At 42.5% G+C, this 18779-nt stretch overlaps 1 protein-coding gene across 6 annotated transcripts in view; it reads right to left on the bottom strand.

The window, feature by feature from the left end:
• Nup214 (nucleoporin 214) overlaps positions 1–18779 on the bottom strand; it is a 110258-nt gene that overhangs the window by 79461 nt on the left and 12018 nt on the right. For 5 of the 6 annotated variants that reach the window (XM_045149919.1, XM_045149901.1, XM_045149926.1 and 2 more), the window contains exons 6-11: positions 17450–17513; positions 16914–17017; positions 11182–11288; positions 9981–10047; positions 7543–7669; positions 5736–5897 (exon numbers count right to left, since the gene is read on the bottom strand). In XM_045149919.1, the coding sequence (XP_045005854.1) occupies positions 5736–5897; positions 7543–7669; positions 9981–10047; positions 11182–11288; positions 16914–17017; positions 17450–17513 (631 nt within the window). The remainder of the gene's footprint in view (positions 1–5735; positions 5898–7542; positions 7670–9980; positions 10048–11181; positions 11289–16913; positions 17018–17449; positions 17514–18779) is intronic. The other variant, XM_045149934.1, reaches the window with a different exon arrangement.

The raw sequence follows: 18779 nt of genomic DNA, 5'->3' as shown, positions 1-18779 counted from the left end.
GTTTTGGGTTTTTTTCTTTCTGGGTCTGGTGGCTTTAATCCTAGCACTAAGTCAAGCTGAGGTGGGAGGGTCACTGTGAAGTTGAGGCTAGATTGGAGCTATACAGTGAGACCATAGCTTAAAAAAAAGGAGGAGGGCTGGAGAGATGGCTTAGTGGTTAAGGTGCTTGCCTGCAAAGCCAAAGAACCAAGATTTAATACCCCAGGAATTGTGCACAAGGTGGCACATGTGTCTGGAGTTCATTTGCAGTGGCTAGAGGACCTGGCACAACCATTCTCTCTATCTCTAAAGAAAAGAAAAAGGAAAGAAAGAAAGAAAGAGAGAGAGAGAGAGAGAGAGAGGGAGGGAGTGAGGGAGGGAAAGAGGGAGGGAGGGAGGGAGGGAGGGAGGGGGGAGAGAGAGAGAGAGAGAGAGAGAGAGAAAGAAAGAACGAAAGAAAGAAAGAAAGAAAGAAAGAAAGAAAGAAAGAAAGAAAGAGAGAAAGAGAGAAAGAAAGAAAGACTGGAGGGGGGGATGGGTGTGATGGTGTATACCTCTAATCCCAGCACTTGGGAGGCACAGGTAGGAGGAGTTCCAGGCTACCCTGAGACTACCTAGTGAATTCCACGTCAACATGGGCTACAGCAAGAATCTACTTTGAAAACCCAAAACAGAAAGAAAAGGAGAAAGAGAGAGAATTAATATTGGGGCTGGGGAGATGGCTCAGTGGTTAAACAGTTTACAAAGCCTGTTGGCCCAGGTTTGCCTCCTCAGTGCTCACATAAAGCCAGATGCACAAAGTGGCAAAAGCAACTGGAGTTCATTTGCAGCAGCAAAAGGCCCTGGCAAACCCATACTCTCTCACTCAAATAAGCAAAAATAAAAATAAATAAATAAAAAAGAGCTGGACTTGATGGCTCACACCTTTAATCGCAGCACTCAGAAGGCTGAGGTAGGAGGATCCTGAGTTCTAGGTCAGCCTGGGCTACAGTGAGACCCTACCTAAATAAATAAATTAGAAAAGTGAAATTTGAGGGCTTGGGGCTAGAGAGATGGCTTAGCAGTTAAGGTGTTTGCCTGTAATGCCTAAGGACCCAGGTTCAATTCCCCAGTACCCATGTAAGCCAGATGCATAGGAGGCACATGTATCTGGAGTTTGTTTGCAGTGGCTAGAGGCCCTGGCATGCCCATTCTCTTTCTATTTCTGCCTCTTTCTCAGTCTCTCAAATAAATTTAAAAAAAAAAAAAATTAGCATTTGGGAGGCAGAGGTAGGAGGATCGCCCTGAGTTCAAGGCCACTCTGAGACTCCATAGTGAATTCCAGGTCAGCCTGAGCTAGAGTGAGAACCTACCTCGAAAAATAAAATAAAAAAATAATAAAACCAAGAAAATTAAGATTTGATTGTGTAAGAATTACTTAGGAGCCAGGCGTGGTCGTGCACACCTTTAATCCCAGCAAGCAGGAGGCAGAGGTAGGAGCATCACCATGAGATCTAGGCTAGCCTGAGACTATACAGTGAATTCAAGATCAGCCTGGGCTAGAGTGAGACCCTACCTCAAAACATAAAGTAAAAAAAAAAGAGAATTACTTAGATTTGGTAAAGTAAGTAAGAGGTAGCAAATGACAGAAAGATTTATTTATTTATTTTACAAAGAGACAGAGAGAGAGGGAGAGAATGGGCACACCATGGCCTCCAGCCATTGCAAACAAACTCCAGATGTTTGCACCTCCTTGTGCATCTGGCTACCATGGGTCCTGGGAATCGAACCTGGGTCCTTTGGCTTGGTAGGCAAACACCTTAATTGTTAAGCAATACCTCCAGCCCAGAAAGTTTTATATTTTTAAAAAACTAACATAGGGCTGGAGAGATGTCTTAGCAGTTAAAGCACTTGCCTGTAAAGCCAAAGGACCCAGGTTTGACTCCCTAGGACCCGCATAAGCCAGATGAACAAGGTGCACATGCATCTGGAGTTCATCTGCAGTGGCTGGATGCTCTAGTATGCCAATTCTTTCTCTCTTTCTCAATCTCTCTCACCCCATATCCCCCTCTCTGCCTCTTTCTCCCACATAATTTTTTAAATTTAAGAATTAAAAAAAATAAATTTGGATATAAAACATTTAAGGTATAATGACTATTAAGCTGGAAGCTAATCCATAAAAAATACATAAATTATAATGAAGTATTTTAAAAATTTGAAACATGTAAGTCCCCTGTGACAGGACAGGTAGTCTCTGTAAGCATGTAAATCCCCCGTGACAGGACAGGCAAAGTCTATGTAAGCATGTAAATCCCCCGTGACAGGACAGGCAAAGTCTATGTAAGCATGTAAATCCCCCATGACAGGACAGGTAAAGTCTCTGTAAGCATGTAAATCCCCCGTGACAGGACAGGCAAAGTCTATGTAAGCATGTAAATTCCCCGTGACAGGACAGGTAAAGTCTCTGTAAGCATGTAAATCACCCAGTTACTAGGAAGGTAAGGTCAATGTGAAGTTTTTTATCATCACCAAGTATTTTAGAAAACATTTTGGGGGCTGGGGAAATGGCTCAGTGCTAAGCGACTTGCCTGCAAATTCTGCTGGCCAGAGTTCAATTCCTCATTATCCACATAAAGCCAGATGCACAAAGTACCACATGCACCTGGACTTTGTTTGCAGTGGCTGGAGGCCCTGGCATGTCTATACTTTCTCTATCTGCTTGCAAGTAAATAAATAAAATATTTAAAACAAACATTTTGGCATTATTTCTCAAAAATTATAAAGAGGCTGGAGAGATGGCTTAGCAGTTAAGGCACTAGCCTGCAAAGTCTAAGGACCCATATTCGATTCCCCAGTACCCAAGTAAGCAGATGCACAAGGTAGCACATGTGTCTACAGTTTGTCCACAGTGGCGGGAGGCCCTGGTGCACCCATTCTCTCTCTCAAATAACTAAAATTAATTTTTTAAAGTCATAAAAAATGGGCCCACTAAACCCTTCTCTAAGAATAAAGCCTATAAGAAAAATCTGAAAAAGCAAAGATATTCAGTACACTCTAAAAGTCAAGCACACTAAACAATCACTCCTTTTTTTTTAAGGCAGGGTCTCACTCTAGCATAGGCTAACCTAGAGCTAACTCTGTAGACCCATGCTAGCCTTGAACTCAGATTTTTCCACCTCTGCCTCCAACATGCTAAGATTAAAGGCATATGCCATTGTGCCCAGAAATAATCACTTTTTAAAATAAAAATAAAAACTCCTTAGAACCTAAAACAGGTTACAACTTAAATTTAAACTGAACCTGCCAATATATACAACTGTGAATTTGTTCCAGCAAGAACACTGGAAAAGGGGCTGGAGAGATGGCTTAGCGGTTAAGCACTTGCCTGTGAAGCCTAAGGACGCCGGTTCAAGGCTCAACTCCCCAGGACCCACGTTAGCCAGATGCACAAGGGGGCTCATGCGTCTGGAATTCGTTTGCAGTGGCTAGAGGCCCTGGCGTGCCCATTCTCTCTCCCTCTCTCTATCTGTGTCTTTCTGTCCCTCTCAAATAAACAAACAAAAATAACAAAAAAAAAATTTTTTTTTTAAATAACACTGGTAAAGAATGTCTCCGAAGTGGTAGGTTTAGAATTTTCTCTATTTCCCAAACTTTTATAATAAAGAAAAACACTAATTCTCTAAAAAACTAAAGACTTAAAAATAAATCAACAATATACTTCCTATGTATATTAACTGGCCTGGGTTCTTCCAAATTGTCTGTGATGAGAGCTGGTCCTCATGATACTGTTTAAAGCAATGAAATAGTGGCTACAAGTAGGCAAGCAACCATTTTCTGAAGGCAGCCACCCAAGTAAACTGATTCTTGAATGAAAGTATGTAATACAGGCAAGCCTGCTCTGCTAATACTTCTTTTACAGCATGAGATAGCATGATTTCTTTAAAGAGACTGGGGACTGGCAAGATGGCTCAGCATTTCAAAGTGCTTGCTTGTAATGACAGACATTTATCACTTCCATACACATTAGGCATTAGACCACCCTAAATATAAAAATATATGCCAGATCCTAAAGAACTTATAAGGCATTTTCCTCCTGTAATTCAAAATGAATTTATGAGAACTACAGGTCATTTAATACAGCACTCTTGGAGCTGCTGATTCCAAACCTAGGCCTTAGCAGACCTGGCAGGTGTCAAGACAGGCCATCTCTTCTTTTCACCTCTCCTTATCCACTCAGCAGAACTCAGCTTTACCTCTGTGCCAGCTGAGAAGGAAGACCTCTAGAAAAGGCTAACAGTATAGAGTACCTTGTTGGTTGTACTGAAGCACTGACTAGTACCCATGTCTCTTGTGCAGAATAGTGCTCATAAACAACTGTGCCCACAGGCTGTGGGCCTGACAGGCCACCCTGCTTGTTACAGACAGGCCAGGCAACTGCGTACCATGACGGAGAAATACAAATCAAAGAGCACACACAGTACTGAAGTACATGTCAGTATCCTGGGGATCATTTGGTGCACACTTCAGCTGGCAGGGTCCCAGTATCTGAATGGCTTTATTATTTAAGACAACTCATTTCATATTACAGAGTAGCAAGAAAATATACTGAAGTGTTACCAACCCATTTAACTCTACAGGCCAACAGTTCTTGTTAGACATGGAACTGGTTATACCATAGGTTTTAGACATATGAGAAGAAAATATAAGTTCTATATTATAGAATTAAGAGAAATATATGCCCCACCACAGGTTTCAGACATGTAAGAAGAAAATGTAAGTTCTATACTCATAGAATTAAGAGAATTATCCCAAAATGCTTACTGTTGCTATTGCTTGATTATGGGTTTTCTCGTTTTCCCTAATAAACAGATGCTACCTAAAGAATGTTCTCAAAGAGGAGGAAAACTAAACCAAAAGACAATGAATATAAACAAGAAAAAATAAGGTCTACACATTCCCAGCATCCAGAAAGAACCCCTAGAGTTGGCTACCAACCTTTCAAATATTATATAAGTTTTTTTTTTTTTTTTTCAATAAAAAAGGATCACACACAATATATGTATTTTCTCCCTTTCTTTTCTTTTTGGTTTTTCAAGGTAGGATCTCGCTGTAGCTCAAGCAGACCTAGAATTCACTCTGTAGTCTCAGGGTGGCCTCAAACTTACAACAATCCTCCTACCTCTGCTTCTCGAGTGCTGGGATTAAAGGCATACAACACCATGCCTGGCTTTTTTTTTTCCCGGTAGGGTCTCACTCTAGCCCAGACTGACCTGGAACTCACTCTGTAGCCCAGGCTGGCCTTGAACTCAGCTATTATTCTACATCTCAGCCTTCTCAGTGCTAGGATTGCAGGCATGAGCCACCACACCTGGATGCACATACTATGTTACAGTGCTCTTCTGTGGTATGTTTCACTGGCTCTTTTCTTGCAACAGACATGCAATAAGCAGTTAACATGGCACTTCACTGAGTGCATGCACCATCATTCGCCAAACCAATCGCCACAACCAAACAGGTCTGGAGAACTCAGGTAAATAACCTGTGGGATCAATCTGGCTGACCTTCCTTTTTCTCCTTAGTAACCACTGAAGAATGAACAGGGGAAGGGGAGTAAAGGAAGGCAGGATATGCATGGTTTGAGGAAGAGATCAGTCAAAGCCTTCCAAAGGTAGTCTGGCTACATGTGGATGACCACATGCAACTGTCACTATCTTCATTCTTGGAGAAGCTCCTGGGCTGCCTGAGGCACTCCTTTCTGCCACAGTAGAAGCACATACCTGGTAACTTGGACTGTCGCTCTCCTTCCACTGAGAGCAGCTCCGGGGTCTTGATTAGGGACTTAACCCCAGGATTTTGATTGATCATATAAAATGGACAAAGCACACCATCTGTTGAAAGTAACAGAAGAACTGGAGCAGGAGGAAGAGTCTTTTCATCGTCTGTCAAAAGAGAAAACAAGGGCAGTAGAAGAGTCAAGTCAATCTACAGGCCTGGGCCCGGAAGGGAAAGACTGCCCTACACAAGAAGAGGTCTTGAGGGAATCCTCTCAATAGGGTTGGCGTCCATGTTCTCTGATTCAGATCTGCATAGGCTTTCATGTAGCAGTCACTTAATGAGAACTTCTCTCATTATCAGATCACCACTGTCCTGCTGGGCCCTGTGGGACAACCCAGCAGCCTTGCAATCCCCTAGGCTCAAAGCATTCAGAAGGAGGTTCTGCACTTCCCTGACAAGATAGGGCTTCTCTCCCACTGCTGGCTCTTCCTAAATGGTGTTAAGGGCTGGTGAGTTAGCCATGCTGCCCAATATACCACAGCTTTCGGCTTCAACTGTTCAGAAGCATCTGGATCTGAACAAAAAGCCTCTGTCCTCACTGAACTCAGCACGCACTGCCAGTCTTCAGAGGTCCCCTTCCCTGACTTACCATGACACCTTGTAATACGGTTCCAAGGAACCTCTTTGGCCCATCTGCAGATAAAACATTTTGATTCTGTTTTACTGTCTTCAGCCTTCTAAGTAGGTAGACTTAGGGGCTTCATTGTAGAAATCACTGGTGGTTGTGACAGCCATTCATGTGTGTGTGTGCTATGTTATTTGTCAACTACATGGCAGTGGGAAACCCTCTTATTCCTTTTAACACTATCCATCAAATGTCACTGCATCTCTACCATTTGTCATGCAATAGGACACTCGGCCTGTATTTAAAGGGCCAAGAGTAAATGCCTTTTTTGTTAAAGATGTCTATAGAGTTGGCAGCTAATGCTGAGATTTGTCAAATAGCCCTTTCAAAATACTTATGAAATATCCAAAAAAATAAATTGATCTACCTAATTTTTATTGATTAAAAAAAAGATAGGGCTTCTCCAGGAAATGTTGGGTTTAGTATAAAAATGACAACACTGCTCTTTGAAACACACACCTAGGAACTAGGAGATGGCTCAGGGGTTAAAGGTACTTGCTTGAATTACACACATAGCCAGACACAGAAAGACAAGTCAAACTACTTCATATTCATCTATATGGGAAATGTATAAGAGAATCAGGGTACAGAAGCTCTTGAGATCAAATATACCTGACCAGAGAAAGGACAGGCGCTCTGGTGACTGACTGGGACAGCTCTCTAAAGTGAAGCACCAGTGGGCAAAAGTTCTTCTGTTACCCTTTCAAATCAGTGCTGCTAACCCTCACAGGAGAAGGGCATATGTACAGGGCCTAGGAAGAATCTATGGCCTTGGATTCTCTACATTTTTATCCATGCTTTAACTAAGCAATGGGGTGCAGTACCAGCTTAGGGTCTCATTCCCTTAGTAAGCCTTACTCCCTTACCAATGTTATCTATTCAACCTGACTCTACAGAATGTGGGGACACACACCCATGTTCAGCTGTGGTTTCATCAATGAATACCCATCCAAATTAGCACAAATTAGCACAGTGATACTCACTGCATCACTCTTCAGGAGAGATGTGCTGTCCTGAGTTAAGTTCCTAGCAGAGTAGACTTTCGTGAACATGTCTAACTGGTCCCTCAGTTTTCACAATTATGAGCAAGGCTACCTCTGCAGGAAACAACATGCAACACTCACTGATGGCAACTTCTATTTGATTGGTACAATCGATGGCAACCCCCATCGGCAAAGAGTCATCACTCTTGTCTGTCACAGGCAGTTCAGCTCGACTAGAATCCTCCAATAGCCAAGATTCCCAATTTATCTGGACAAGAAAGGGGGAGAAAAAAAAAGGTAAGACAGAAAGAAAAATGTATGCTGTCTAGAGCCAAAACTGTGCATTGGTTTCTCCCAGCATTGTTCAAAGGAGAGAAGAGTAAGGATGCTTCAGTGGGTTTAGCTTTGTATTGCTGGGAGGCTCTATTACCTAGGGACATAGGTCAAAAAGCCATGAGTATTTCAGCACACAAATGATTAACTTTCCAAATCAACTTCTCCACCTGCTCCTGATGTATAAAACCTGCCTTGTGAATAAGGACTATATCAACACTTCCTGAGGCATCTTCCACCACAGCTATGTAATTCCTGAGGGGATGGGAAAGGAGCCCAATAGCCACATTAAACACTAAGCCCTATGCTCACTTGTCCAACAGACAGGAAGTAACCTCAGGTCCTGGCTTCCTCATACCTCAAACTGGCAATCTTGCTGCTTACATTCCATGAGAAATTTTACATCTTTCCAGGCACTCCCCTCTCACCTGAATTTTCTCGGCTGGGTTCTGTTCCTTCCAACAAATGATTATTGAGTTTTATATTTTATTTATTCATGAAAGGAGAAGGGGGGGTTAATGGTCATGCCAGAGCCTCTAGGCATTGCAAATGAACTCCAGACACATGCACCACCTTGTGTATCTGGCTTTTCATGGGTACTGGGAAATCGAACCTTGCTTGGTCCTTAGACTTCTCAGGCAAGCACCTTAACAGTTAAGCTATCTCTCCAACCCAACTCCTGAGTTTTAAAGTCCACTAACATTTTGTCTAGCTTTGTCTTTGCAGCTAGGCAGTAAGAATCCGAAAGGAATAGTGCACAAGTAACCAGGGAAGAAAAACAGAAGCTATTGAGGCAAGGAAAAACATATATTCATACTATGGGATTCAGCCAAGAAGTATGGCATACTCACATAAGCATAAACCATGCCAATTTTACCTTTTAAAGACAACCTACAAGACAAAGAAGACAGCAGCAGTCTGGGTACCAAAAACAGGGGACAGAGAGGCTAGCAACTGAGAAGACACTAGAGTAAAGGGGAGGTAGGAAGATCAATCAAGAGACATCAATGAAATGAAGGCAAAAGATGTCACATACCCCCTGAACTTAACAAGGTAACAAATAGAAGAAATCAGTATCATACCACTACAGAAAGGAAGGAGCATGGAACCAGCTAGGAGCTAGGGCCTCTGCCATTGTCAAGAGGCCTAGGATCAATTATCACTAGTAATGAAGCAGATTATCCTTTTTTCTTTTCTTTTTCTTGAGGAAAGCCCGACAGACTGGCCTTTTGTTGTTGTTGTTGTACTGAGAGAGAGAATTGACACACCAGGGTTTCCAATCACTGCAATTAACTCCAGATGCATGCACCCCCTTGTGTGCATGTGCAACATTTCACACTTGTGCCACTGTGCATCTGGCTTACATGGGACCAGGAGAGTCGAACACAAGTCCTCAGACTTCACAGGCCAAGTGCCTTAACCGCTAAGCCATCTCTCCATCCCAATTATCCTTTTTTCATAAGAAAGTTTCCAAGTTCAAAATGGTCTCCTCCATGTCTAGAGCATGACGACAGGCAGGGTGGAACTTTTCTTTAGTAAAGTCCTTCTCTACTCTTAGACTTGTTTTTGTTTGTTTGTTTGTTTGGTTTTTTTGGTTTTTTGAGGTAGGGTTTCACTCTAGCCCAGGCTGACCTGGAATTCACTATGGAGTCTCAGGATGGCCTCGAACTCACAGCAATTCTCCTACCTCTGCCTCCCAAGTTCTGGGATTAAAGGTATGCGCCACCATGCCCAGCTCTGACTTTTTTTTTTTTTTTTTTTTTTTTTTTGGTTTTTCGAGGTAGGGTCTCACCCTGGTCCAGGCTGACCTGGAATTAACTATGTAGTCTCAGGGTGGCCTTGAACTCATGGTGATCCTCCTACCTCTGCCTCCCGAGTGCTGGGATTAAAGACGTGCGCCACCACGCCCGGCTCCCAGCTCTGACTTCTTAAGTGTGTATATAAATTATTTTGATAAAAAGGGGAAGCAAAAGACCACTTTTGTTTCAACATATAATACAAGTATCTACTAGAAGCTGTTACTGAGGTCAGTCTAAGACAAATTTAGACCAGCAAATGAGACTGCTGCCCTCTGGCCATATGCCTCATGGGGGCCATGGGCCACCTAACCACCCAGAGCATGATGTACAAATGCCGAGCAGGTGAGCAGGCAGAATATCTGTGCACAAGAAGGGCAGCCATTGTTTCTCACTGACAAGAGCACATAGAACACACACAACATTAAGTGACAGGAAAGGGCAGCTTACCTGATCACTCTGTCGGGCAAGGATGCTAACTTCCGTGGAAGCTGCAGATGCCGCCAGCACCAAGTCCCTTGAGAAGAAAAGCAGAAGGCTGTAACATCAAGCCTGTCATCACCTGTGGCCCGACTGGATCTAAGGGGTCCATATGTAAGGATTTCCTCCACACATATAAGGGAGGGTAAAGTGTCTGATCGGGCTGCTAGTTGATCATTTTAGCTCCCAGAGAAAACCCTGGGAAACCCACCCACAGTTTGCCACTTGAGGACAAAGGAGACGTGCCAGAATCAAGCCAGAGTTCCCAACAAGGGAGGGAACCTGCTCAAAGATAATCCTTGACTAGGTTCTTTACATTTTCAAACCAAGTGTGGTGGCTGATACCTATAATTCCACCACATGGGAGGCTGAGGCAAGAGGATCACAATGAGTTTGAGGTCAGCCTGGGCTACCTAGTGACACTGTTGTCTCAAAAAACCAACAAGCCAGGCATGCAGCACATGTCTTTAATCCCAGCACTCAGAAGGCAGAGGCAGCAGGATCGTCATGAGTTCGAGACCACTCTGAGACTGCACAGTGAATTCCAGATCAGCTTTTCTATAGAGAGACACTACCTCAAAAAAATAATTTTTTTTTAAAATCCGAAAACAAATAAGACAGGTGTAGTGGTATATGCTTTTAATCCCAGCCCCTAAAAGGCAGAGATAGGAAGATTGCCATGAGACTGAAGCCACCCTGAGGATACATAGTTAATTACAGGTCAGCATGGGCTACAACGAGACCCTACCTTTACAAAAAATCAGAATTTTCATTAAGTCATCACTGTGATTATTGAGAACACCAAATTTTGTAATTAGTACATATTCAACCTGAATACCCCAAGAATGGGGAAATAGTAGTAGTGGCCAGAAAGACACTATTAAGCATCAGTTGAAAATGCATTCTGGCCGGGTGTGGTGGCGCACGCCTTTAATCCCAGCACTCAGGAGGCAGAGGTAGGAGAATCGCTGTGAATTCAAGGCCACTCTGAGACTACATAGTGGTCAGCCTGGGCTAGAGTGAGAACCTACCTCGAATGCCCCCCCCCACACACACACTTAAAAGCATTCAGTACATTTTAGTCTGCACTTTCCCTAACACAGACAACTTCCTACTGGAACACCATGACTGAGATATGGCCTGACAGTGCCAAGAATACCCCTCTGCTCACCACTCCTCAATGTAACTGAGGTAGTAATGATGCTGTCTCTCTGTGCAGCTGCCATAGCAGGGCTCCATGAAGTTCACAAATATCTCTGGGTGCTTTTCTTCTTTTTTCTATAGTCAACAAAGTAAGAAAAAAAAATCTAGTTACAATTTCTCTGGCATCCTACATAGCTAACAATCAATCTCAAAAGATAAAAACTACTCAAACTTTATAAGAAAATGTACTCAAAACCTATGCACACATATAGGGTTGTGATAAGAAACAGCAATTGAGTACAAGGAATAAAAGTGCTGGTCATCACCAAATGGAACTCAAACCTTGTTCTGTCACAGTCTACTCAATCTCTGCTACTCCATTTTCTCACCCTTGTAATGGACCCAGCCAGGCTCCTCAGTGTCCACTCTGAGTGCGAACTGAATAATGCTCCTACTACATCAAACGTAGGTACTCAGTAAATGCTTGTGGTAACAATGAGCTGTGAGTGACACTTCGGCATGTTTTCAAAAGCTTATTAAAATAAGTATGCATCAACCAAACACAGTGGAATATGTCTACAATCCCAGTACTTGGACACAGAGACAGGAAGATGAGGTGTTTGAGATCAGGGTGGGCCACATAGGGAATTAAAAGGCCAGCCTGAGCTGTACAGTGAGACACTGTCTCAAAAACCAAGGGCTGGCATTCGACATGTAGTTCAATGGGAGAAAGAGATACCACCAGTGAAGATACTCAACAGTGGACACTGCAAGTCTTATAATTGGCTAGCCAGGCCAAATGAGCCAACGGGTGCAATAGTGGCAGGTCTGTCATGGTGGAAACCAACTGGAGGCCCACTCCATGGGGGGGGGGGAACACATCCCTGATATTGAAAACTTAAAACAGGGGTAGTCATGAGCCCTAGGCATGTAACATATGCTGATGTCTGGGAAAATGTATATACTATGCTTATCAAACTGCCCAGTAAGCACTTCTCTTAATATTCATACCCTTATATTAATGCTACTCTCACTTTGGGTAGAGAATCTTCTCTTTTCAGATGGCAGTGACCTTGGGATGACTCAGAAGGTATCATAGTGCTGGAAAGAAGTGACTGGAGTACTGACTAACATCTCGATCACACCTTCCAAGGCTCAGGGTCGAATGTGGAAGAGGCAGCAGAAAGAATGTAAGAGCCAAAGGAAGGGTAGGACTCCTTACAACGTGCTCCCTCCAGACATAAAATGGCCTGGATATCTATGACCTCATAGTACCTGACACTACCTACACAAGACCATCATAATATGAGGAAAAGATCATGACATCAATATAAAAGAGAGACTGATTGAGATGGAGAGGGGATATGATAGAGAATGGAATTTCAAAGGGGAAAGTGGGGCATTACCATGGGCTAGTTTTTATAATCATGGAAAATGTCAATAAAAACTGAGGAAAAAAAAAAACACAAGGGCTGGGCTGGAGAGATGGCTCAGTGGCTAAAGGCACTTGCTTACAAAGCCTAACAGTCCGAGTTCAATTCCCCAGTACCCATGTAAAGTCAGATGCACATGCACCTGGAGTTGGTTTACAGCAATAGGAGGCCCTGGTGTGCCCATTCTCTCCCGCTTCCCACCCTCTCTCTCCAAGAGCTTGGGGTATATTTCAGCAACAGAGCACTTCGCTAGCATGCCCAAGACCCTGGGTCTGATCCCTAACACAGAAAAACAAGAAAGTATTTTTTGACCTATTTATACTAAAAAACTAAACATGTTAACTATACAAAACATACATAAAAGAATGTATCACAAAATTCTTTAAGACAGGAAAATTGAGACAACATAAGCACATAACAGTAAAGGAGTTAAATGAATTAATCTCCAATCTAAACCACTAAATAGATTGCATTCACTGACATACAAGGGGCCTTCCCATAAAACAAGGCAGGAAAACAGAGTACCTGTAACTCCCACTCTCCCACTTTTGTTCTTAGACATTTGTTGATGTATTTTAAGTTTTTTTGTTTATTTGTATTTATTTATTTGACAGTGACAGAGACACAGAGAGAGAGAGAGAAGAGAGAGAATGGGCGCATCAGGGCCTCCAGCCACTGCAAACGAACTCCAGACACGTGCGCCCCCTTGTGCATCTGGCTAACGTGGATCCTAGGAAATCGAGCCTCGAACTGGGGTCCTTCACAGGCAAGTGCTTAACTGCTAAGCCATTTCTCCAGCCCTGGATGCATTTTAAGACTGTGTGGCACGTACCTGTAATCCTAGCATTTACGAGGCTGAGGGAAAAGGATCAAGAGTTTGAAGACATATTGCTGCTCAATTTATAATAGCTGGGAAATGGAACCAGCCTAGATGTCCCTCAACAGATGAGTGGATAATGAAGATGTGGCACATTTATACAATGGAGTTCTACTCAGCGGTAAAGAAAGATGAAGTTATGAAATTTGCAGAAAAATGGGTGGACCTGGAAAGTATTATACTAAGTGAGGTAACCCAGGCCCAGAAAGCCAAGCGCCACATGTTCTCTCTCATATGTGGATCCTAGCTACAGACGACTGGGCTTCTGTGTGAGAATGAAAATACTTAGTAGCAGAGGCCAGTAAGTTAAAAAGGAGACATAAGGGGTAGAGAAAGAAAGGGAGGAGGATACTTAATAGGTTGATATTGTATATATGTAATTACAATGATTGTAATGGGGAGGTAATATGATGGAGAATGGAATTTCAAATGGGAAAGTGTGGGGGTGGGGAGGGAATTACCACGGGATATATTTTATAATCATGGAAAATGTTAATAAAAATTTAAAAAAAAAATAAATAAATAAATAAAGTGTTTCCTGAAAAAAAAAAAGAGTTTGAAGACAGCTTGGGCTATACAGTGAGATCCTATTCACCTATGTACCAGAAAAAAAAAGGGAAAAGGTAGAATCTGTATATTAAAATACCAAGTTATTTATGAATGACAGAATTAAAAAGTAAGGTTTTTCTCCTTTGTGTATGTAGAGGATGCATACGTATGTTCCCATAAGGTGCCCATGTACTTGCCTGTGGTGAGGTGCGCTTGCCTATGGTAGCCACAGTGAACATCTTTCACCCCATCACTCTTCCACCATTCTCATTTGAGCCAGTCTCTTATGATGCCAGTTGTTTTGCAAGCTCCACTGATTCTCAGGTCTTTGCTCCCCCTACAAGACTGAGGTTACAGGCATACAAGGCCACACCCAGCTATTCATGTGGGTCTTAGGTGTCTAACCCAAGTGGTCTCTCAGGCTCTTGGCCACTGAGCCATTAGCACAGCCTCAAGTGATTTTTCCTTTGTTTTTGTAATTATTTTTTAATGAGAAAAGGAGAACTGAGAAAGAGTGGTGGAATTGGCGTACCAGGGCCTCTAGCCACTGCAATCAAACTCCAGACGTATATGCCACCTTGTGCATGAGTCACCTTGCACACTTGTGTCTGGCTTAGGTGAGATCTGGAGAGTCAAAAATGGGTCCTTAGGTTTTGCAGGCAAGCCTTAACTGCTAAGCCATCTCTCTAGCACAAAAGTAATTTTTTAAATGGATAGATGTATGTACATTGGTACATACATGTATAATTATTTTTTTCTTTTGGCACTGAGGACCAAACCCAGGGGCTTGTGCTTACTAGGCATGTACTCTTCCCACTGAGCTAAATCCCCAACCCTTTGGATAAATATTTCTACATCTACATATTTTTTCTGGAATTTGAAGGCTAATTCTGAAGCTGGGCATGGTGGCTAGGGTAGTTTGAATGCAAATATTTAGCCCCTACGGCCTGAGGTATTTCTGATTAAGATTAAGCTTCCTAATTAAGTCTCCAGCAGCAGAGACCTGCTGAAAGAGACATGTCTCTGGGGCTGGATCCTGGGTCCAGCCCTCAGGTGTACAGCCAGCTAGCTTGAAGTCAGGCTGTATGTGCTTGCTGGTGTTGGCAGAGGTCTCTCTCCATTGTGGATGTATGCTAAAGTGAGCCTGCTTCTTCCACCATGAAGCTCCCCTCGAAACTGTAAGTCTGAATGAACCCTTTCCTCCCATCAGCTGCTTTTGCTTGGGTGTTTGTCCCAGCAAGGAGAAGGTAACTGCAACAGTAGCTCACGTCTGTAATTCCAGTACTCAGGAGGGTGAGACAGGAAGATCATAAAGTTCAAAGATAACCAAGACAACATAGTGAGTTCTAGGCCAGTCTGGGCTAGAATGAAATACTACATCAAATAAAACAGTTACTCTGATTTGGAAAATAGCAGTTCTGACTCATTTGCTTCTTAAAATAACATTATCTGTTAGTAATGACTCTAGATATTTTATTACCATTCTTCCCCTATCTTCCAAATGACTCACTTCTTCATTTCAGTTGGTTCTCTGCTCAAATAGAGGCCCTCAGAGAGGCCTTCATCTCCAATGGCACTCTTGTCACCACCCATCCTGTTCACTCTTTCTCTCCATCACCTCAATCACTTCATGACCCCATGGTTATCATCAACTACCATATTCATCAGTGTGTGGGATCTAGAAAAACAAAGACTTTGACTTGAATGGACACCTCTGCTTTAAAGAAGTGCCTAACACAAGATGCAGTTCATAAATATCTGACGAGGAATTTTGCTTTTTTTAAAAAAATTTTATGGAGACAGGGTCTCCCTCTAGCCCAGGCTGACCTAGAACACGCTCTGTAGTTCCAGGCTGGCCTCAAACTCACAGCAATCCTTTTACCTCTGCCTCCCAAGTACAAGGATTAAAGGCGTGTGCCACCATGCCCAGCTCTAATAAATAATTTTTTTAATCTTTTTATTATTTATTTAAGAGAGAGAAAGAGGCAGATAGAGAGAGAATGGGCACACACACCAGGGTCTCCCACCACTACAAATGACTCATGAGTCACCCTGTGCATCTCACTTTACGTGGGTATAGGGAATCAAACCTAGATCCTTAGGCTTCGCAGGCAAGAGCCTTAACCGCTAAGCCATCTCTCCAGTCCTGTGATAATTTTAAAGCTCAAAATACTTATTTCCTTTCCTAATTTAAAAAATATTGTTATTTATTTGAGAGCAGAAAGAGAGAGTGCATACGTATAGGTGCATTAGAGCTTCTTGCTACTGCAAACCAACTATAGATACATGCATGACTTTGTGCACCTGGCTTTCTATGGGTACTAGAGAAACCTGGGCCAGCAGGCTCTACAAACAAGTGCCTATAATTGCTGAGCCATCTCCTCAGCCTCATTTTTTAAAAAATTTTTTAAAAGACTTATTAATTTATTTGAGAGCAAGAGAGAGAGAGACAGAGACAGAGAGACAGAGAACGGGCACACCAGGGCCTCCAAGCCACTGCAAACAAACTCCAGACACGTGTGCTCCCTTGTACATCTGTCTAATGTGGGTTCTGGGGAATCGAGCCTCGAATCAGGGTCCTTAGGCTTCACAGGCAAGCGCTTAACCACTAAGCCATCTCTCCAGCCCAGTTTTTTTTTTTAATCAGTTTGACCAAGACTCATAGTTTACAGCTTAATACAAGTTTTACAGACTTTTTTAACCTCATAAGCAAACATCTTGACGGTGCTCTAAATGGTCACCATGTTGGTCCCAGTTCCATGGTGCAAATTGAAACCTTACCCCTGAATATGCATCATCACAGCCAGTAAGGAAAAGATCCTAATCTTAAGCCTAACCTTAACTTTATTAGCAGATCTGTCTAATTCTCAAAAACCAAAGACCCTCCGTTCACATGCATACCGGTAATAGTGCCATCACCACATCTGGAGATGTCTCCAACGTCCCATCTGCAGCAGCATACACGATGGTGAAGACATAGGTACCAATCCACAGCACGTCAAGAACTGAAAGACGCACACAGGTCCTAATCAGTAAGCAATCAAACCTCAAGCAAATACAGCAAAATGCATCACTTTTGGAATAGCCACTCTATGCTGTGAAATTTTAATACTATGGGTTAAAAAATAAAATAAAATCTAAGTACTGAAGCTTTCATAAAGATCTAGACTTAAGACTAAGTATTCACAGATACAAATACCTCAATAAGGCAATTTCTTAAAAGGAGTAGCTTTGCTACTGGATTATAAACAGGGGAAACAGTTCTGATTAAATTTAAGATCCTTTCAAATCATTACACTGATATAATCAATGACATTATGCATGGGACCGGCACCAAAACTAAGCTGAGCAGATCAGGAGGCATGCATGTCACACCATCTAGATGGCTGCAATAGAGAAGACATCTCATTAGAGGTCAGCAAATTAGAAAAAGTTACCTCTGACAGGATGATCTGATTCATAAAATGGAGGACAAGGAATGACTTTTTTTTCCTGCAAAGTCTGAAAGAGATTTGAAAAAAGTGTGAAGTGAAACAATGCCTAAATCAATGCAACCTATCTGGAGACTAGTGAGTGTTCCATCTCTCTCTCTGAGCAAAGAGAACACTGTCTGCTCCTTGGGCCCTATCCCAGAGAATTGCTCATATGAGCCTCTTCTGACCAGGTAATAACAATGTTCAATACAATAGGATTCATAGTAGCAAAGTGCTGATACTAACACTGGTGACTGTCAGTGACAATAACTGTGGCACGTCGACACAGTGGACAAGAGATAAAGTAGCTGTATGTGCAATGAATTGGGGAAAAGACCTCAAACTGTTGTGTTATTTTTCTTAAGGCAGACAGCAGAACAAGAAAAGTAAATAAAAAGCATTATCTTTGTTAATGCCTCCCAAGATTACCAAATTTCACACAGCTTTTGGCAACAACCATAAAGAAACAAGGTGAGTATAAGTACACATCTTAGTACATTACTCAAGTGGTGAGGCCATCTTAAAATATTTTTTTTAATGTAACAGACAACATAAGAAACAGACTTAATCTTGGGACTATACCACCACATTTTCCAGCCAGCCAGAGCCCAGAGAGCAGTGTGGACAAAGAACACACAGCACATCCTGGGTATCTCCTATGAGCATGCCTTCATGTCCAGGCTGAGAGAGAGACATGTGTGGGTTCTCTGCGTGTCCCTCACACTGAAGAGGATTTGTGAGTACTTTCTCAAGAACATCACAGGAAAAGGACAAGCAAGCATGTGCAACAACTGCCACATCTGCTTTCTCTGCTGTCCTCAAGTACAGGAAGTGAACCTTTACCATGGACTCAGTTAAATTAGGCCTTTAACTAGAATCTGCATTACAGTAGGGGTTTTTCACTCATCCCTTCCCCCTTAATCTTGATTTTTTTAATGGAACAGATTAGAAATATGAAGTTGAGGAAATATTGCATAGAGTATGCTCACATTTGCCTTTGAGGGCAAACCAAAAATAATGCATGTACCACACAGATTCTTTGTAGAAGTGTCCATAAATGTGCCTCGGTAAGGAAGCACAAGGGATAAAGGGAGAGTTCCTTCTTTTTTTCATTCACTCACAGATTTGTTACAAGTGTGAGTATGGGCGTGCGAGGGCCTTCAGCCCCTGTAAATGAACTCCAGTTACATGGGACACTCTGTGCACCAGGCTTTACATGGAGACTGAAGAAATGAACCCAGGCCACCAGACTTTGCAAACAAGCACCATTAACCACTGAGGCATATCTCCAGTC

This window comes from Jaculus jaculus, chromosome 1 (genome assembly GCF_020740685.1).
Source record: "Jaculus jaculus isolate mJacJac1 chromosome 1, mJacJac1.mat.Y.cur, whole genome shotgun sequence".
Classification (NCBI taxonomy): Eukaryota; Metazoa; Chordata; class Mammalia; order Rodentia; family Dipodidae; genus Jaculus; species Jaculus jaculus.
This window is presented reverse-complemented; position numbering and strand designations above follow the sequence as displayed.